We start from the raw sequence: 22,683 nt of genomic DNA on the forward strand, positions 1-22,683 counted from the left end.
CATGGAAAGAAGACTTTACATTCATTTACATTTACTTTACATTCTGTTTAAAATTACGAGTCAAAGGAAACACAGTTTGCAGCATTGTTTTTGTCACACTAGACAGTTAAAATTATAGACACTATTGGAAAATCTGATGGACCTATTATAGCCAGTGGGGTGTGTCAGGCTCCCTTCACATTTGTTGGTGCAGCAGTCCGTTTGTCATTGCCAAATGGGTTCTGCGACAAAGCCTCCGAATAGTGAAAATTAAGAAAATATTGTGCAGTCATCTGGTCAACATAAGAAAAACCATACTTTCTTCCTCAATCCATCATTGCGGCCACTGTCATGGAGCCCTGATCCTGATGCACAGCACTAAGGCTGTATTCCCATGTTCCTCACAGAACACGGACGAGGAGTGCCTGTGACGGACTCTCCCCCGCCCGGGCAGCATCTGTGATAAGATGTTGGGAGCGGGGAAACTGTACTCATATGCGCCGCACTGTAATCACAGCAACGCGCAGCGCTGATTCATTACAGTGAGGCGCATATTAGTATACAGTTCCCCCGCTCCCAGCATCTTATCAAACATGCTGCCCGGGTGGGGGAGAGTCCGTTACAGGCATTCCTCGTCCGTGTTCCATGAGGAACACAGAACGGGGGAATACAGCCTAAGGCATATGAGGCACTTCGTTCATTAAAGGGTTAGGGAGCCTTTACCCTGAGAGAATTAGCTGACAGATTTTTGAAGCCAAAGCCAGAAACAGACTATAAACAGGAACATATCATGAAGGAAAGACTGAGATTTATGCTATTCTCAAATCCATTCCTGGCTTTGGCTTCAAAAATAAATTAAGATAAATCTTTCAGTAGGTTATCCTCTATCCATGGGATAAGAGATAACAAGCAGATTGGTGGGGCCCAACCAGCCGATCATGAAAGCAGGAACATAGTCGTCCCTGAAATGAATGGTGCAGACAGCACCTGGAAGGCCCTTATTCCAAATGCAACTATGTTGTTTGGGGGACAGTTTATGGAGAAAATAATAAAGCTATACTTTACCTCTCCATGCTCCCCGGTGTCCTCCCGGCTTCTCTCTGTGTTCATATGTGCCTCTAGGTTAAAAAACACCAGTGCTGTGGGATTTTAAACACGGGGAGCAAAAAACTAGAGTGCAAAAACGAAGATTAGTTCTGTCATTAAAGGGGAAGTCCGGCGATTAAAAAAAAACTGTGAGACGGTGAGGAGGAAATAATAAGGAAACAGTACTTACCTCTCCCCGTGCCCGTGAAGCTTGCCCAGCGGCTCCCGGACACTTGCAGTTAAGGCATTTTCCCTTGAGAGATGACGTAATGACCCGGCTGATGGACAACCTGCTTAGCCAATCAGTGACTGGAGCGGTGCCCAGCCCCAGTCACTAACTGGCTGAGTGGGCTGTCAATCAGTCAGGTCATGACTTCAGCTGAGAAGAAGATCCCTGAGCCCAGCCAGGTCCTGGAGCTGTGATCTTCTCCTGGACAGGTGAATAGTGGTGGTTATCTTAACCCCCCCCCCCAGAAATAAAATGTCAATTCCAGTAGTGACACCCCAGGCTGTACAGATACTAGGGGCAGCTTTAGGAGGGGTATCTGTGCTTCCTCACACAGTCCACCCTCCTTTACCCTCATAGTAATCACTCATAGACTCTGTCAGAACTGCTGCTGCTCCTCTTCTCTCTTTTCAGGCCATGAAGTGATGGTGTCCTCCAGCTGTGGTGACATCCATGTGCCCCCTCCTCTCCTCACACAGGGCTCTGCAGAGTATCTCACCACCAGGAGGAGCCGTCAGCAGCAGCAGGAGCTCAGGTGTTTGCTGGGGGCGGGGTGAGGCCCCTGACAGGAGTATTACCGCCCTGCTGCATACAGGGAACACAGAGCTGGAGACTTACGGTACAGCGCCGCCTCTCCACACACAGGTGTGATAGCGAATGACCGGGGCGCTGTGTGTGCGGGGAGGATGGCGCCCCACTAGCCATGCGCCCGGAGCAGACACCGCCCTCTGCCTACCCCCTCCCCCGCACCGCCCCTGGTGCAGACCGTCCCCGCCCCGCTAGTAAAAGCCGCCAGCTCCGCTCCGTAGTGCCCCGCTCCATCCCTGACAGCAGGCTGCACGTGTGCCGCTCCCCGTAGTGTGCCGCCAGTGTACCCGGCAGGATGGGCTGCAGCCAGTCGTCATCTGCGGGAGGTAAGGAGCGTCCGGCATGGCAGCGCTGTCACTGTGTAGCTGCCCTCATCCACGGGGGATAGTCCAGCCGGTATAGTGCACGGAAAGCATGGACACCTGTGTGCTGATCCAGAGAATAGTTATTTCTTATGGAGGTGGTGTTGTGCGGTGGGCTGTTTGTCTCTTTTACCACTTTCTGTTATGTTTTCCTTCGGCATTCGCTATTATTTCACCTATTGGGGCTGCAGGATGGTACCTAGAGGAATTACAACAGTGGGTGGCAGACCCCCTTACACCCAGGTTTTGTTTGTCAAAGTTGTATTTCTTTTTGTTTACAAAAACAAGGTTTTTAATTGCAATTATTTAATGCAAAGCAAGGAAAAAGATCATGAATACACGAAGGAAAGACTGTGACTTCTCTATTCACATCTATTTCTGGCTTTGTAGTCAGTATTTGCAATAAAATTACATATATATATATATATATATATATATATATATATATATATATATATATATATATATATATATATATATATAATGTGTGCGTGAACAAACCCTAAATGTGACATAGCTATTTTCTTGCCTTTGTTGTGTTTTGGGGTTTTACAACTTTAGCAATCAGTAGAAACTAGGGATTCGCTTTGTCTCCTGGAGATGAAGATACGTATCTGTAATAAGAAGTGGGGGGAAGAAGGGTACAAGAGAACACATGGGGGTTGTTCACACTGCAAATTGAAGAGTAAGAAAATCTACATGGAATCTGAAATTCATGTAGATTTTGATGTAAATTTACATGGGGGTTTTAAAACTACCACTGATTTCAGAAGAGTAACACAAGAAGCATACAGAAATGTGTGAGTGTGGAATTTCCTATTTAAGTCAATAGGAGATGGTTTTTCTTGCAAAACTGCACTGAAACATGCCTAAACACTCCTCTGCTTGCTGCCCTGAATGTTCATAAGGTGAGGAGCACCATAGGGCATTGCACACACTTAGTACAGCAAACAGATTCTCTGAACCACATAGAAAGGGCAAAACTATGACTGCCAAACAGGTACAAAAGTATTATACCTTATTTATACGCCAGTATTTAAGGTACTTTACAGAACATATCAGGAAACGCCATAGTGTATTATAATGAATCTAAAGGGGCAATTATTTTGTACAATAGCTGCAGCTGCTTTGTTTTACCAATTGATGGGAATTTTAGCACATTTACAGATTTTTTTAAGCCAAAGCCAGGAATGGATTTGAAAAGAGGAGAAATCTCAGTCTTTCCTTTATGACCTCTTCCCTGTTTATAGTCTGTTCCTGTCTTTGGCTTCAAAAATCTGTCAGATAAATATCTGTGTAAATGCATCCTTTCACAGTGCAACCATCATAAATAAAGGGAACACTTAGGGTCTATTTACACAGATTATCTGCCATGGAGAAATCTCAGGCTTTTCTTTATGACCTGATCTCTGTTTATAGTCTGTGCCTGGCTTTGGCTTCAAATCTTTGGCAGATAATCTGTCAGATAATCTTTACTGTGTAAATAGACCCTTAAACAACACAATATTACTCCAAGTAAATCAAACGTCTGTGAAATCAAACTGTCCACTGATGTTGCGTTTACACGGAGAGTTAATTCGCCCAATCATGCGATTAACAACTTCGAAGTAACAATGTTTTTTTTATAATAAGCGTTTAGACAGAACAAAATATATTTTGGAAAAACCGTTATTGTGTATGAAGATCACTTAAGCCTATCTCACACACAAGGTAAATTGGTGAAAGACTGTGTACACGAAGCGATCTGCGAATTTTTAGCGAACAACCAATGACGTTTGAGAACACGTTGAAAGATCAAAATGAACGTTTTCTCGCTCGTCACTTGATTGTTTGCTGTGTTTACATGAGCCGATTATCACTCAAATGTGATCGTTATAGCGAAAATTCGAACGACAATCGTTCTGTGTAAACGGAGCATTAAGAAGCAACACTGACTGAGAATCAATTTCACATGCTGTTGTGCAAATGGAATAGATAACAGGCGGAAATTATTGGCAATTGGAAGACCCACTCAATAAAGGAGTGGTTCTGTAGGTGGGGACCACAGACCACTGGCTGATGTTTTTGTGACCTTTGAATGTTTTTGCTGCTTTCACACTCGTGGTAGCATGAGACAAACTCTACAACACACACAAGTGGCTCAGGTAGTGCAGCTCATCCAGGATGGCACATCAATGCGAGATGTGGCAAGAAGGTTTGCAGTGTCTGTCAGTGTAGTGTCCAGAGGGTGGAGGTGCTGCCAGGAGATGTGGGGGAGGCTGTAGGAGGGCGACAACCCTGCAGCAGGACACCTTCCTGTAGGAACAGGAGGAGCACTGCCAGGGCCATGCAAAATGACCTCCAGCAGGCCACAAATGTGCATGTGTCTGCACAAATGTTTAGAAACCGGCTCCATGAGGATGGTATGAGGGCCCAACACCGTGCAGGACGCTTGGTATTTACCAGAGAACACCAAGATTGGCAAATCTTCCACTGGCGCCCTGTGCTCTTCACAGATTAGAGCAGGTTCACACTGAAAACGTCAGAGTCTGGAGACACAGTTGAGAGAGCAATCTGTCTGCAACATCCTTCAGCACAGGTTTGGCAGTGGGTCAGTAATGGTGTGAGGTGGCATTTCTTTGGAGGGCAGCACAGCCCTCCATGTGGTTACCAGAGGTAGCTTGACTGCCATGAGGTACCGAGATGAGATCCTCAGACCCCTTGTGAGACCATATGCTGGTGTGGCTGGCCCTGGGTTCCTCCTAATGCAGGACAATGCTAGACCTCATGTGGCTGGAGTGTGGCAGCAGTTCCTGCAAGGTGAAGGTATTGAAGCTATGGACTGGCTATCCCCAGACCTGAATCTGATTGAGCACATCTGGGACATCATGTCTCGCTCCATCCACCAACGTCATCTAGGACCACAGACTGTCCAGGAGTTGGCGGATGCTTTAGTCCAGGTCTGGGAGGAGATCCCTCAGGAGACCATTCGCAAACTCATCAGGACCATGCCCAGGTGTTGTAGGGAGGTCATGCAGGCATGTGGAGGCCACACACAATTTTATAAGGACATTACATCAAAGTTGGATCAGCCTGTAGTGTGTTTTTACACTTTAATTTTGTGACTCCAAATCCAGGCCTCCATTGGCTAATTAAATTTGATTTCCATTGATTTTTGTATGATTTTGTTGTCAGCACATTCAACTTTGTGCATAACAAAGTATTTAATGAGAATATTTCATTCATTCAGATCTAGGATGTGCTATTTAAGTGTTCCTTTTATTGTTTACTATTGTATTACTATGAAAATGTGGATAAAGATCATACATCCGTTTAGTAATTAATCTATCTAATCTCTCTATCTAATCTAGTACAAGGATTTGACTCTTTACCTTTACAGATAAATTATGTATGATGCCTTATTGATCCCATACTTATGAAAAGTTGCAGGGTTTGTTTTTGGACATCATAATGCAATTGCAGATAGTGTTGACCGATCATGACTTCCAATCAATATTTGTATTTCACTACACTTGTGTTTTTAGGCTATTTTAGGAAGGTCTCTTGGTAGGCTATAAAAGTTATCTCTTCTTTCTGTAGATCTACACATATGTACTTATAAGAGTTCAGTAGAGTTCAGTACTCATACTGTACAGAACCAAAATCAATACTAGTTAATAGATGTAATGACAGATGAACAATGCCCTTTTCACTTGAGCAGTAACCAGTATCCGTACATTGAAAGTTCATACCAGGACATCTATCTTTTCTGAAAGCCTCTGGTACATAGAATAAATCACTATAGAAGACAAAGTGCTAATGCAGTATATGTAAGCATTCAGGTCTTTATTTTATAGCAAGATCTGTCCTAGGGTCTGTTCAGCTGTTGTGCTTAAAAACAACTTTTAAACTTGCAGCCCGGTGTCGAATTGTCATTTCCTAGAGTACCCATGCTCTAGGATTGCAACACCCCTCCGTCCCACCTCCCCACCCTCCTCATTATTAGGAATGCCCCTGGAACATTTTCTCCTGTTCACCACCTGTGTGAACACTGCACATGAGCTGGATCGTTAAGGCCCATGTGCAGTGTTCGGACAGGTGATGAATAGGAAAAATGGTGGTAGGGAGGAGGGACGGATGGGCGTCGCAATCCTAGGGCATGGGTACTCTAGGCCGTGCCAGTTTTACACAGGGCTGCAAGTTTAAAAGTTTGTTTTTTAGGACTGTAGAATCCTGTTTCTGCTACCTCTCCTAGCCTATGATCTCTTGCCCATAAGGCACCAAGGCTTTAAAAGAAATAAGGGTTTAATACAATAAAGGTAAAATACAAAATAACAGAGTGAATAGCTAATAGCAAAACCTTCCTCCATTGTCCTATATTGGAAAAATACAAGCATTAATACAAGACATACAACCCTAAGTGCTAAATATCTACCATACATAAAGGTGCTATATTTATATGGAAAGAACCCACATCCACACCAACACACACCCACAGTTCCACCCCTGACTCCGGTAACGTCCATCCTTCTTTATGACAGTTCCTCCAATCAGTGGGCAGAAATGGAATATCGGTGACCTCCCACATTCCAGTGAGCTGCTTGTCATCTTCCTGCAGGTGGCGATCTCGCTCTTTAACCCCTTCCCCCAATATGACGTCCCGGGACGTCATGAAAAGCAGTGGCAGAACGCATCATGACGTCCCTGGACGTCATGCTTTCCCTGCCTCCCCCCTCTGTCCCTAGGTGAGATCGGGCAGCAGGAGGAGGCTGTGTCACACAGCCTCCTCCTGCTGCCACTGCCCGGAGGGGAGCCGCGCTCCCCCCCCCCCCGGGCAGTTAACCCCATAAACGCCGCGGTCAATGTGACCGCAGCGTCTATGGGGAGATTCAGTGTCCCCCGCCGATCGGGCGGCGGGGGGAGGCTGCTGAACGCTGCCTCCCCCCACCGCCAATCAATGTGTCCCCCCTGGCCCCCTCCCCTCGTCCCCCGATACCGGCGGATCGCCGCTACTACCGTTTAGCGGCGATCCGCCAGTACCGGGCATTACCGGTGCCACCGATAGCTTTCATCTCCCCCCACCGTGAATCCACGGTGGGGGGAGATGAAAAATGTCCCCTCAGACCCCAGATCAGCACCTCGATCACCCTACCCGGGCGGCCATCAGATCCAAGATGGCCGCCCCCATCCCTGCGAACAAACGATGTTTGTTCGCAGGGATGGAAATGAATTAGTGATCAAAGCCCCATGCTCTCCACCACCGGAGGTAGCGGAGAGCATGGGGCAGTGATCGGGGACCCCCCCGTGCGGTCCCGGAGCAGGCGATCGGCGGTGTTTACTATATACCGCCGATCGCCTGTTCCCAGTGCTGATAAGCACTTTTTATCCCCTGTCACCATAAATCATTGGTGACAGGGGATAAAAAGTGTCACCCCCCCCTTCCCCACATACGTTACCTGATCCACGGAGCTCCGTCCTCCTCGACGTCCAGGCTGATTCTGAAGTGCGCATGCGCTCCAGAATCAGTTATCTTAGAAAATTTAAAGTGACAGAGACCAATTTGGTCTCTGTCACTGAACTATGATTACTGTGATGGAAAATATCACAGTAATCATAGTAATACAGTGAAAATTAATGTATAAAGTACAAAAAGTGAAAAACATACAAAAAAAATAAAACACACACTTTTTATTATAGTAATAATTGCAGTTTACTCCCAGATTACCCCTAGCCCCCCCAAATTACCCGTAACCACCGCAGGTTACCCGTAACCACCGCAGGTTGCCCGTATCCACCGCAGGTTGCCCGTATCCGCCCCAGGTTGCCCGTATCCGCCCCAGATTGCCCGTATCCGCCCCAGATTGCCCGTATCCGCCCCAGATTGCCCGTATCCGCCCCAGATTGCCCGTAACCGCCCCAGATTGCCCGTAACCGCCGCACGTTGCCCATAACCACCGCACGTTGCCTGTAACCACCCCAAATTGCCAGTGAGCCCCTCCAGATGGTCCGTAATCAGCCCCGATTGCCCGTAACCCCCCATATTGCACGTAACCACTGCACGTTGCCTCTAACTCACACACGTTGCCAGTGACCCCCTCCAGATTGCCCGTAACCACACCAGATTGCCGTAACCACCCAAAATTACATGTACCCACCCCTGATTATCTATAAGCACTTCAGTTTATCCGTAACCACCCCAGATTGTCTGTAACCACCCCATGTTGCCCATAACCACCGCAGATTGTCTGTAACCCCCCCCCCCAGGTTGCCCCTAATCACATGTAATTCCCACCAGATTGCCTCTGACCACCGCACGTTGCCCATAACCGCCGCACGTTGCCTGTAACTACCCCAAATTGCCAGTGACCCCCTCCAGATGGTCCGTAATCAGCCCCGATTGCCCGTAACCCCCCATATTGCACGTAACCACCGCACGTTGCCTCTAACCACTGCACGTTGCCTCTAACTCACACACGTTGCCAGTGACCCCCTCCAGATTGCCGTAACCACCCAAAATTACATGTACCCACCCCTGATTACCTATAAGCACTTCCGTTTATCTGTAACCACCCCAGATTGTCTGTAACCACCCCATGTTGCCCGTAACCACCGCAGATTGTCTGTAACCCCCCCAGGTTGCCTCTAATCACATGTAATTCCCCCCAGATTGCCCCCGACCACCGCATGTTGCCCCCGACCACCGCATGTTGCCCCCGACCACCGCATGTTGCCCCCGACCACCGCATGTTGCCCCCGACCACCGCACGTTGCCCCCGACCACCGCACGTTGTCCCCTCAGACCCCAGATCAGCACCTCGATCACCCTACCCGGGCGGCCATCAGATCCAAGATGGCCGCCCCCATCCCTGCGAACAAACGATGTTTGTTCGCAGGGATGGAAATGAATTAGTGATCAAAGCCCCATGCTCTCCACCACCGGAGGTAGCGGAGAGCATGGGGCAGTGATCGGGGACCCCCCCGTGCGGTCCCGGAGCAGGCGATCGGCGGTGTTTACTATATACCGCCGATCGCCTGTTCCCAGTGCTGATAAGCACTTTTTATCCCCTGTCACCATAAATCATTGGTGACAGGGGATAAAAAGTGTCACCCCCCCCTTCCCCACATACGTTACCTGATCCACGGAGCTCCGTCCTCCTCGACGTCCAGGCTGATTCTGAAGTGCGCATGCGCTCCAGAATCAGTTATCTTAGAAAATTTAAAGTGACAGAGACCAATTTGGTCTCTGTCACTGAACTATGATTACTGTGATGGAAAATATCACAGTAATCATAGTAATACAGTGAAAATTAATGTATAAAGTACAAAAAGTGAAAAACATACAAAAAAAATAAAACACACACTTTTTATTATAGTAATAATTGCAGTTTACTCCCAGATTACCCCTAGCCCCCCCAAATTACCCGTAACCACCGCAGGTTACCCGTAACCACCGCAGGTTGCCCGTATCCACCGCAGGTTGCCCGTATCCACCGCAGGTTGCCCGTATCCGCCCCAGGTTGCCCGTATCCGCCCCAGATTGCCCGTATCCGCCCCAGATTGCCCGTATCCGCCCCAGATTGCCCGTAACCGCCCCAGATTGCCCGTAACCACCGCACGTTGCCCGTAACCACCGCAAATTGCCAGTGAGCCCCTCCAGATGGTCCGTAATCAGCCCCGATTGCCCGTAACCCCCCATATTGCACGTAACCACTGCACGTTGCCTCTAACTCACACACGTTGCCAGTGACCCCCTCCAGATTGCCCGTAACCACACCAGATTGCCGTAACCACCCAAAATTACATGTACCCACCCCTGATTATCTATAAGCACTTCAGTTTATCCGTAACCACCCCAGATTGTCTGTAACCACCCCATGTTGCCCATAACCACCGCAGATTGTCTGTAACCCCCCCCCCCAGGTTGCCCCTAATCACATGTAATTCCCACCAGATTGCCTCTGACCACCGCACGTTGCCCATAACCGCCGCACGTTGCCTGTAACTACCCCAAATTGCCAGTGACCCCCTCCAGATGGTCCGTAATCAGCCCCGATTGCCCGTAACCCCCCATATTGCACGTAACCACCGCACGTTGCCTCTAACCACTGCACGTTGCCTCTAACTCACACACGTTGCCAGTGACCCCCTCCAGATTGCCGTAACCACCCAAAATTACATGTACCCACCCCTGATTACCTATAAGCACTTCCGTTTATCTGTAACCACCCCAGATTGTCTGTAACCACCCCATGTTGCCCGTAACCACCGCAGATTGTCTGTAACCCCCCCAGGTTGCCTCTAATCACATGTAATTCCCCCCAGATTGCCCCCGACCACCGCACGTTGCCCCCGACCACCGCACGTTGCCCCCGACCACCGCACGTTGCCCCCGACCACCGCACGTTGCCCCCGACCACCGCACGTTGCCCCCGACCACCGCACGTTGCCCCCGACCACCGCACGTTGCCCCCGACCACCGCACGTTGCCCCCGACCACCCCACATTACCTGTAATCTCATTTTTTTATTGTATTTTAGTAACTGCGCTATTCTAATAACCATTACTAGCTGCGGTTTTGCTCCAGCAAATTGGCGCTCCCTTCCTTCTGAGCCCTGCTGTGTGCCCATACAGTGGTTTATGCCCACATATGGGGTACCGTTGTACTCAGGAGAACCTGCGTTACAGATTTTGGGGTACATTTTTTTTTCTCCCATTCCTCGTGAAATTGAGAAATTTTAAACTAAACGAACATATTGGAAAAATTCGAGTTTTTCATTTTTACTGTAATTTTAAATACTTTGCTCTAATACCTGTGGGGTCAAAATGGTCACCACACCCCAAGATGAATTCTTTGAGGGGTGTACCTTCCAAAATGGGGTGACTTTTGGGGGGGTTCTCTTCTACGGACACTACAGGGGCGCTGCAAACGCACCTGGCGCTCAGAAACTTCTTCAGCAAAATCTGCACTGAAAAAGCTAATTGGCGCTCCTTCCCTTCTGAGCCCCGCTGTGTGCCCATACAGTGGTTTATGCCCACATATAGGGTACCGTTGTATTCAGGAGAACCTGTGTTACAATTTTTGGGGTACTTTTTTTCTCTTTTTCCTTGTGAAATTGAGAAATTTCAAACTAAACGATCATATTATTGGAAAAATTCGTGTTTTTCATTTTTACTGTCTAATTTTGAATACTTTCCTCTAATGCATGTGGGGTCAAAATGCTCATCCTACCCCAAGATGAATTCTTTGAGGGGTGTACTTTCGAAAATGGGGTGACTTTTGGGGGGATTCTATTCTGCTGACACTACAGGGGCACTGCAAACGCACCTGGCGCTCAAACTTTTTCAGAAAAATCTGCATTAAAAAAGCTAATTGGCGCTCCTTCCCTTCTGAGCCCGGCTGTGTGCCCATACAGTGGTTTACGCCCACATATGGGGTACCGTTGTACTCAAGAGAACCTGTGTTACAAATTTTGGGGTGCAGATTCTCTCATGTTCCTTTTGGAAAGGAGAAACTTTAAACTAAACATATATATTATTGGAAAATTAAAATTTTTGATTTTTTTTTTTTAAGGCCTAATTGTGAATACTTTCCTCCAGCCCCTGTAGGGTTAAAATGCTCATTATACCCCTAGATTAATTCTTTAAGGTGTCTAGTTTCCAAAATGGGGTCACTTATGGGGGTTTCCAGTATACAAGCCTCCTAAATCAACTTAAAAAAAGAACTGGTCCCTAAAAAAAATCAGTTTTGGAAACTTTCACAAAATGTGATAATTTGCTAATAAATTTCTAAGCCCCATAACAGCCTAAAAAAGTAAAATATGTTTCCCAAATTATGCCAGAATAAAGAGGACATATTGGTAATGTGATTTATTAACTAATTTATGTGCTATGACTTCCTTTTTTAGAAGCAGAGAATTTCAGAAGTTCATAAAATGCAAAATTTTCAAATTTTTCATGATATTTTGATGTTTTTCACAAAAAACACACAAAGTAGTGACCAAATTTTGCCACTAATATAAAGTGCCATATGTGACAAAAAAACTATCTCAGAATCGCTAGCATACGTTAAAGCATCACTGAGTTATAAGCGCATAAAGTGAGACAGGTCAGATTTTGAAAAATGAGCCTGGTCATTAAGGCCAAAACAGGCTGCGGAGGCAAGGGGTTAAAGGGAATGTGTCGCAAAGTAAAAAAAAAAAATTTGAAAGTATTAAAACTGAGTGTTATTTTTTTTTTTTTTTTGTTAATTTATATTTGTTTTAAATTTTTTCATGTAAGGAAATATGAAAAATTAACAATCTAATTTTCCATATTTCCCAGTGATGGCCATCAGGGGGAGCTCCAGCAGGAAACTGCTGGTAAAAGCACCTGCCTCCACTTTTCACAGGGAAACAAAGAGAGGGAAAGGTGCTATGATGTGTTCTGTTGGGCAGTGCCATTTTGTTGTCTGCACAGCAGTACAGATACAAGAGTGTCCCTAGCCTTCTAAATAAACCTCAGCTGCTGCAGAGCCTCCTAATACACCTCAACCTGCTGCAGAACCACATACAGCTCGCCGGCCCACACTCACCTCCCATACTTCTCATCGCCCATCCCCCGAATGCACATAGTATTGTTGTCACAGCTCATGCCTGTACACTTGGGATCAGTAAATGTGCAGCAGTAGCGAAACCCTTCGCTATGCTTGGCCGTCAGCCGGCTGCATTTGAGCTCCGCTCCAGGTGTCTAGAAAATCTGGTTACAGCTCTGGGGAGCTTCTCCCAGGACTGTATCCAGTTTTTCCTAACACCCAAAGTGGAGCTCAAATGCAGCCGGCTGACGGCTGAGCATAGCGAAGGGTTTCGCTACTGCTGCACATTTGCTGATCCTTAATGTACACTCATACAGGCAGCTCCCACATGCACTCCCCTACAGGCAGCTCCCACATGCACTCCCCTACAGGCAGCTCCCACATGCACTCCCCTACAGGCAGCTCCCACATGCACTCCCCTACAGGCAGCTCCCACATGCACTCCCCTACAGGCAGCTCGGCAGGAGGGAGAAGCTGGGGAGACGGGGGAGAGGCTGAAGGAGGCCGGGGTGACGTGGGAGAAGCTGGAGGGGGCCAGGGTGACGGGGGGGGGGGGGCGAGAGGCTGGAGGGGGCCGGGGTGACGGGGGGAACAGGCTCCCTGCGGCGAGCTTCCCCCCCACTAACCGCAGCCCCTCCCCCCTCGTACAGTTACCAGGCTGCTGTGAGCTTCGGGCACGGACAGGCTGTAATACACCGTCCCGGAAGCTCACAGCTGCAGCCCCTCGGTGCACTGACTTCTCTCCTGCTCAGTGACGTCATTGTTGCCGAGCAAGAAAGAAGTCCGTGCAACGAGAGGCTGCAGCTGTGAGCTTCCGGGACAGTGTATTAGAGCCTGTCCGTGCCTGAAGCTCACAGCGGCCTGGTAACTGTACGGGGGGGGGGGGGGGGGCTCGCGCTCCGACGGTGTGCCAAACAGTTAGTGGGGGGAAGCTCACCGCGGCCCGGTAACTGTACGGGGGGGGGGGGGGGGGGGGAGGCGAAGCTCAGAGTGGCCCGGTAACTGAATGGGGGGGGGCGGTCTGCAGCGCCAACGGCGTGCTGAACGGTTAGTGCGGGGGATGCGGCCAGTCCGACACTGTGTGTGTGGGGAGGGGAGAGAGCTGCACAGTGTTCTCCTGCCCACTCGCTGTGCGGTCTCTCTTTCCTCCCCTCTCGTGCATCTTGCTGGCCAGAGGCTTCACGAAAATGGCGCCACCACCCTGCCCCATGTACTTTAGCTGTGTACTGCGCATGTCTATGCACATGCACAGTACACAGTGACGGCGCCTCCAGCTTGAGTGAACCAGACGGACTCCGTCGGTTCACTCCAATGTTCTGGAGGTGCCGTATAGTGTCTGTGTGTGTGTCGTGAAATGACGTCACACACACACTATAAACATGGCAGCCCCCTGTGCAGGCATCAATTTGATTAAAAAACACTCAAGCCCCATGTAAAAAAAAAAAAAAAAAAAAACTAGAACACTTATTTTTTCTAAATACCTTTTATTAAATAAATTTGAAAAATGTGACACTGTCCCTTTAAATCAGTCCTTGTCCTTCTGTTGACCCTCTGGGACTGAGCTGCATTGTTCCTCAAGGGCGACAACAGCTGCCTTGATCCATTGTGCACGGCTCACATGGCTGTACATGGTCCCAGTAACAATAGAGCTCCAGAATAATGGCCCTATTCCACCAACAGATCTGACCACAGATTATCTGCCAGAGATTTGAAGCCAAATCCAGGAGTGGATTTGAAGAGGAGAAATCCAGTCTTTCCTTTATGACCTGTTCTCTGATTATAGTCTGTTCCTGGGTTTGGCTTCAAATCTTTGGCAGATAATCTGTCGTCAGATCTGTTGGTGGAATAGGGCCTTAACTTGCAGGTTATCACCAGGGTGTGATGTTTATAACAGTCCATTCAATAGCATCTGTTTAACCACAAACAGTCCATTCAATAGCTTCTTAATAGCAATCGTTTAACCACAACAGCTCCATACACACCCAGGGGCTATTCCAGGTTTATGACAGGAGCCCCCTGTAGAATGCTAGCTTCCCCACAGAATCTCAGATGATCGGAAAGATCATCTGGCTGGTACTTAAGTGCCAGCCGGGATGATCTGGTCACGGAATGGCAGGTCTCATATGTAGTGTAAACATAGCCTTAAACTGTGCTTGTTGGACTGTTGCTAGTAGCCTTTGCAACACAGTCATTTACTACGCTGATCTTCTAACCTGGTCTGTGAGGGGCCGACCACTGGCACACCCACTGATTATGAGAATGTGTTTTTATTTTATTTTTAAAGAGTCAGAGGCTTTTCCGAGCTCCTGAAGTACAACAAGCTGCCCCCCCTCCCATACCTGACCCTGCTTTCAGGTAAAGGAGGCATTACAGCGTTTCAAGGGCTAAAAAAGCCTCTTTGACCATTTGTACCAGAGAATAAAAACATTTGTAGATTCTAGAAGCACAGATAGATATGTAAAAGGTACCATGTGTCTCCTCGTCCTAACAGTATCGTCAGTTTGGAGCGTGAATTATCGCTGACAGATTCACTTCAAATCCACATCACAGGTCTTATTTTTCACCAACCTCCTGCGGATTTTCTCGACAGTGCATAAATTATGTTGAAAATCCGAAAGGAAGACGTAGACATGCAGCCAAAAGACAACTGAAAGCATATAGACATGGTATTCCCTGCTGGACCTAGGCTCTGCTTATCAAATAGACACTCACCTGAATAGGGGCAATTTCACTGCAGAATCTTGCCTAAATTGTCATGCCCCAATGTAACTTCATGGATTTGAAATGCCTGGAATTCTTTTCACAGAATACAGCGGCAATAAGAAAAAAAATAATTATGTACTTTAACCCTTTTAAGGACCGTGCTAACTTTCGTTTTTGCGTTTTCGTTTTTTCCTCCATGTGCTTAAAGGGAACCAATCACCCAGAAAATCAATGTAAAGACAAGGATATGTGCTGATAGATCACCCAGCACACTTCCCAAATATGCCCCTGTAACCTCTGTGCCCCCCTCAATTAGACAGTAATCTTACTTTGTTCAGGTCACGCGCTGTATGTAAATTTTTGCTAAGTAGTCCTGGTGGGCGTATGTAGTCCTGGTGGGCGTATGTAGTCCCGGTGGGCGTATGTAGTCCCGGTGGGCCTATGTAGTCCCGGTGGGCCTATGTAGTCCCGGTGGGCCTATGTAGTCCCGGTGGGCCTATGTAGTCCCGGTGGGCCTATGTAGTCCCGGTGGGCCTATGTAGTCCCGGTGGGCCTATGTAGTCCCGGTGGGCCTATGTAGTCCCGGTGGGCCTATGTAGTCCCGGTGGGCCTATGTAGTCCCGGTGGGCCTATGTAGTCCCGGTCTGGGGCTGTAATCACGCCCAGAGGGGAGTGATTCGGAGGCTTGCGGTCCAGTGACGTCATCCGGCGGCTTGCGTTCCGCGTCGCGGCCGCGCCGACGTGTTCAGGAACCCGCGCATGCGCAGTACGGCGGGAGACGACGCTGACGTACTGCGCATGCGCAGGTTCCCGAACACGTCGGCGCGACGCGGAACGCAAGCCACCGAATGACGACACTGGACCGCAAGCCTCCGAATCACGCCCCTCTGGGCGTGATTACAGCCCCAGACCGGGACTAGATACGCCCCCGGACCGTGACTAGATACGCCCCCGGACCGTGACTAGATACGCCCCCGGGCCGTGACTAGATACGCCCCCGGGCCGTGACTAGATACGCCCCCGGGCCGTGACTAGATACGCCCCCGGGCCGTGACTAGATACGCCCCCGGGCCGTGACTAGATACGCCCCCGGGCCGTGACTAGATACGCCCCCGGGCCGTGACTAGATACGCCCCCGGGCCGTGACTAGATACGCCCCCGGGCCGTGACTAGATACGCCCCCGGGCCGTGACTAGATACGCCCCCGGGCCGTGACTAGATACGCCCCCGGGCCGTGACTAGATACGCCCCCGGGCCGTGACTAGATACGCCCCCGGGCCGTGACTAGATACGCCCCCGGGCCGTGACTAGATACGCCCCCGGGCCGTGACTAGATACGCCCCCGGGCCGTGACTAGATACGCCCCCGGGCCGTGACTAGATACGCCCCCGGGCCGTGACTAGATACGCCCCCGGGCCGTGACTAGATACGCCCCCGGGCCGTGACTAGATACGCCCCCGGGCCGTGACTAGATACGCCCCCGGGCCGTGACTAGATACGCCCCCGGGCCGTGACTAGATACGCCCCCGGGCCGTGACTAGATACGCCCCCGGGCCGTGACTAGATACGCCCCCGGGCCGTGACTAGATACGCCCCCGGGCCGTGACTAGATACGCCCCCGGGCCGTGACTAGATACGCCCCCGGGCCGTGACTAGATACGCCCCCGGGCCGTGACTAGATACGCCCCCGGGCCGTGACTAGATACGCCCCCGGGCCGTGACTAGATACGCCCACCAGGACTACTTAGCAAAAATTTACATACAGCGCGTGACCTGAACAAAGTAAGATTACTGTCTAATTGAGGGGGGCACAGAGGTTACAGGGGCATATTTGGGAAGTGTGCTGGGTGATCTATCAGCACATATCCTTGTCTTTACATTGATTTTCTGGGTGATTGGTTCCCTTTAAAAGGCCATAGCACTTGCATTTTACACCTACAGACCCACATGAGCCCTTATTTTTTTGCGTCACTAATTGTACTTCGCAATGACAGGCTGAATTTTTCCATAAAATATGCTGCGAAACCAGAAAAAAATTATATGCGCAGTGAAATTGAAAAAAACGCAATTATTTTTTTGGGGGGGGCTTCATGTAACATGTATAACTTTTATTGTATCTGATGGCCTGTAAAAAATTAAAACCATTGTTAACAAATATACGTTCCTTAAAATCGCTCTATTCCCAGACTTATAGCGCTTTTATCCTTTGGTCTATGGGGCTGTGTCAGGTGTCATTTTATGCGCCATGATGTGTTCTTTCTATCGGTACCTTGATTGCGCATATGCGACTTTTTGATCGCTTTATATTAAATTTTTTTCTGGATTTGATGCGACCAAAAATGCGCAATTTTGCACTTTGGTATTTTTTTGCGCTTACACCGTTTACCGTGCGAAATCAGGAATGTGATTAATTAATAGTTCGGGTGATTACGCACGCGGTGATAAAAAACATGTTTGTTTGTTTATTTATATTTGTAAAATGGGAAAAGGGGGGTGATTCTGACTTTTATTAGTGGAGGGGATTTTTTATTAATAACACTTTTTTTTTTAACTTTCCCTTACAGTAATATGAAGCCCCCTGTGGGACTTGTATGTACACAGAACTGATCTCCCATTGAGATCAATCCTGTGTATATAATAGAGCAGTGATCCATCAGATCGGTGCTCTATTATAATGGTCTGCTGCAGACCACATATATGGATTGCCGACGCTGAGCCCCGGCCGGCTCATTAGAACGGATCTCCCCTCCGCGATCGCATCGCGGGGGGGACATCCCCCACTGGACACCAGGGAGAGGGGGCACAGCTGCTATTCAAATGCAGCTTTCAGCTTTGACAGCGGCATTTGAATAGTTAATTAGCCGGCCGCGGCGATCGGCTGCGCCGGCTAATACACGCGGTTGCTGCCTGCACTTAGCAACCGGGGGCCGCGCGCTGCAGAGAGGGCTCACGCTGGGAGCCCTCTCTGTTTACTCTTAACGGCCGCATGACTTGAGGCCCTATTACACAGGCCGATGGTGAGGAGCTAGCGAGCGCCGACCTATCAAATCAGTGGTTGCTTGCTCCTTGTTCCCCAGTTGCTTCTGGTGCTATTACACATGCCGACAGTGAGCAGGTAAGAGCTGGGGGAGGTGCGGGAGGATCTTTAGATCGTCTGGGGAGCCCATAGGAGATAGCAGCGGTCTGCTGCCACCGCTTGTTACATGGAGTGACAGCCAGCATACAGTCATTATCATTCATAAATTTTTCAACATGTTGAAAGACAAGGATCAGCCAACATTGTGCTTGTCAGCTGATTATTGCCTTTGAACAGTAGCTATTACACCATGTGATTATCGCCGATAATCGGTCGCTTGGTATAATAGGGCCTTTAGGTACATGCCTGGAGGTGACACGGTTTATCAGTAAAGCTAGGCACAAATAAACAAAAGCAACTGCTCATAGCAAGATAAAACACCAGAATTACACAACCAATCTCATTGTGTGCAGACACATATTACATGTGCAGTGTTCAACACAACAGAAGGCTTCTAAAAGATGGTTCAGGGTTGTGTTGTTGTTTTTTTGAGAACAAATGTCTTTATTTGTAGAAGAGGGAATACAAAAGATTACATGAGTAACCTGACAACAAAATGTGAAAATCTTTTGTCCCTACTAAACAGTCTTTAAAGTAAGGGAACGTGCATATTTTTTGGTTTTCAGATATGGAACAAAACAGTGCTGATGGCAAGGCAAAATTTCTAATGTAGTCTGCAAATTAGAGCTTGCCAGTTACTATGTTCTTGTTTATAAAAGCTGTTTTACAAAGTTAAAGTGCACTTTTGTCCCTGCAGAATATAGGTCATGGTTGCAAATGTTGTTATAAGAGGACGGCTCTGCAAACAGTATGTCCATTAAACAAAAACAGCTTGTTCTGTCAGCACTCATCATTGTCTGTACAGTATGTAATGGTAATGTTTGCTTATAAACAGTGTATAGAAGTGTGTAATGCTTCTTATAATTGCTGTATCTCCTGAAAAAATATTAAAAACAAACACAAACTATGGGCTGTACTAGGACATGGTTTCCCTGTCATATGACCACACTGTGGACTTAATAAATATCAAACTCTATTGTTAAAGCATGACTAACTATTCAGATTTTAAAGTGGTGCTACTAACTGATCTCCGTTGGTATGGATTGTTTTCTTCCATTCCTTACTATGGCTAGGTTCACACAACGTCTTTTTCTTTTTTCTTTTTTTTTTGGGCAGTTTGACTGCCGTGTTTGTAATCGTCCGTCACTTTGAGGTGAAATAACGGTCAGTTTTTTTGAGATTACGGATTACAGACGCTATTTGACCTCAAGATGACAAAGATGGATGTCCAATGGCCAAAAAAGACGTGAATCTAGCCTATGCCGGACACTAAGGGCCCTATTACACTGGACAATAATCGTGCAAAAAATCGTTAAATCGTTCGAATTTAAACGATAATTCTTCTGTGTAATTGCAGGCAACTATCGAAAAATCGTTTGTCGTTGATCATTTATTTAAATCTGAACCTAAAATTATCGCTAATCGTTCGCTGTAATTCCACATTCGTTTGCTCAAGTTCCACATTTTTTTCACTAATCATTCAGTATAATTGCACATTGTTCAGTGTTTTGCTGGGATCAGAAGCAATAAACGATCGTAGTAAAGATCGTAACAAACAATTATCGTTCTGTGTAATATAGTGAACGATGTTAGTCGTTAATCGTTAAAAATCGCTCTGTGTAATAGGACCCTAAACCTCATGTAATGATTAATACTTTGTTTGATCAGATACCTTACTGCACTTTATTAATATAAAGGAGCAGTTGTCATGAGAGATCCTGCGTAAACCATATCAATTCTGATAGGAAACTGTACTTAAAGGGATATTCCAATCTCAACTAATATAGTTATACTTATAGGGTTCGTCACGTTAAATATTTTGCAAATACAGTAATTTAGCAAATATGCCTCTGTCTCCTGATGAGCTGCTCTTTTCCTCTCACTGTAGACAGCTCGTTGTATAAGGGTGGTATTACACGGGCCGATGGGGGGCCAGATAATACCTATAAACGAGCAGCGATCTGCTAGATTGTCGCTTGTTTACTGGGCCCATTACACGGCCCGATAATTGTTTAACAAGGGCTGCAGGGACATTGTTACCGATGTCCTTGCAGCCCTTGTTTAAACTACATACATTACCTATCCACTTTCCAGGGCTGCTCCTGCCGTCGTCTTCTCCCTGGGTCCCGCTCACTCGCTTCAGAGCGGCCTGTCAGCTGATAGGCCACTCTGAAAGCTAATCACAGGCCGGGACTGCCGCGGCGTGTCAGCTGACAGGCCGCTCTGAAGCGAGTGAGCGGGACCCAGGGAGAAGACGACGGCAGGAGCAGCCCTGGAACGTGGATAGGTAATGTATATGGTCTGTCGCTGGCTGCGCACCGCTATTACACGTAGCGGTGCGCGGTTGGCGCCCGATGAAAATAGGTTAGAACTTATATTAACGATCAGCCGATGATTGTTGTCATCGGCTGATCGTTTTATTTATTACACGGAGCGATAATCGGCCGAATCGGGCTGATTTGGCCAAATATCGCTCCGTGCAATAGTACCCTAAGTTACCGACCTACACTCAGCTCTAAAGGCATTGGTCTGACTTGAGCGAGACTGTGTGTGTGTAATATATATATATATATATATATATATATATATATATATATATATATATATATATATATATATATATATATATATATATATATATATATATATATTGAAACAAATAAAAAATTAACCAGTGAAGAATACAAGCAAAATTAAAAAACACACCTGTATCAAGATTCATAAGGCTCTATAGGCATATACATCAGTATATATTTTCATAGTATGATAATCACAGGAGTATATATATTAAAATTCTTAGTGTAAAACACATATAAAAAAAACATAGCAAAGCTTGAAGGATGTTTCATTAAAAAAAAGGTATCTTTGTGTAGTATATTTCATAAACTACTATTTTTCCTAAACTATTATAGCAGTACGATCTTGTCCATATGCGACTCTGCAGGGCCCTTGCAGGTCGCAGCGGTTTGTAGTCACTGTGCTTATGGTAAATATAGAACTGTTCCTCTGTTAGTTGATTTGAGATATATTATATCACTTATTCTCGTATATGCAGAGGTAATACAGTTAAAATAGAATAAAAGCGGTGAAAGTACACCTCTCACCAGTCCGAAGTCTCGGTGTTTGCAGGATCTGCGGCCGCAGTTAGTGAGGAGCACGTATATGGATATGGAACTTCTCCTGCTCAGAGATCCTTCATTCGGGAGGTTCTCCCCAGAGTATTCCGCAAAGATCTTGTCTCTCACATTTGTGGAGCTTCAGGAGGTATGTTTCATGTCTGATTGCCTCTCCCAATATGGCTGGGTGTTGACCCCTGGCTGGGTGCTTAGATCTGAAGTGCAGACTGGTGATATATTGTGCACAATGCGTCTTTCTGCTATATATAACGTTGCAACTCTTATTAGACGCGTTTCAGAACGATGCTCCGTTCTTTCCTCAGTAATATGTTGCAAAGTGGATTCTGTTCCTTTTTGTAGCATTTAAATATATGTTAAATCCATGTTAATTGCAGACCTGGAGTTTTCCCTGTTGCTGCTAATGAGTGGACTGGATTCCTGCAGCTTTGCTTCATGGGGAGTGTCCATAGTATACTCATACTTTAAAGTACTGTTGTATAGACATAAAATTAGTATATTGATAAATTTTTTCCAGGTCTGCACAGCCCTGGGAGTCGGGTTGTGACATCACCATTTTGTCCAGGAAGTGAAGGCTTGTTGCAGTAGTAAGTGCAGGGAAAAAAACACTTAACAAGCTTTTCCCCTAATAATTGTATATTGGTGATTTTGTATAACTTTTGGGCGGTAATGCAATATTTTAAGAAAAATTTTCACCGGACTTCTCCTTTTGAACTGATCAAAAATATTGTATTGTAAGAGTCTGCAGAGTGGTCCAGTTAAAGGGACCAATAATGGAAACGAGCTGTCTCAAAGGTGTCTGGGCATGCTTTGACTTTGAGATCATTCCACAGGGAGCAAAATGCTCTCATTACGGCTCTGTTCACACACTGTAGGTTTGTTACAGAAATGCATGGAACTGAAAATCATTTCAATTCATC

At 47.1% G+C, this 22,683-nt stretch overlaps 1 protein-coding gene across 1 annotated transcript in view; it reads left to right on the top strand.

Moving 5' to 3' along the window:
- The first annotated feature begins 2,090 nt into the window (after nt 1-2,090).
- The window catches only part of C1H12orf75 (chromosome 1 C12orf75 homolog), a 39,486-nt gene continuing 18,893 nt past the window's right edge, over nt 2,091-22,683 (top strand). The window contains exon 1 of the mRNA XM_069973768.1: nt 2,091-2,205. Within this exon, the coding sequence (XP_069829869.1) occupies nt 2,175-2,205 (31 nt within the window). The 5' untranslated portion in view covers nt 2,091-2,174. The remainder of the gene's footprint in view (nt 2,206-22,683) is intronic.

This window comes from Dendropsophus ebraccatus, chromosome 1, assembly GCF_027789765.1.
Source record: "Dendropsophus ebraccatus isolate aDenEbr1 chromosome 1, aDenEbr1.pat, whole genome shotgun sequence".
In the NCBI taxonomy this organism is placed as follows: Eukaryota; Metazoa; Chordata; class Amphibia; order Anura; family Hylidae; genus Dendropsophus; species Dendropsophus ebraccatus.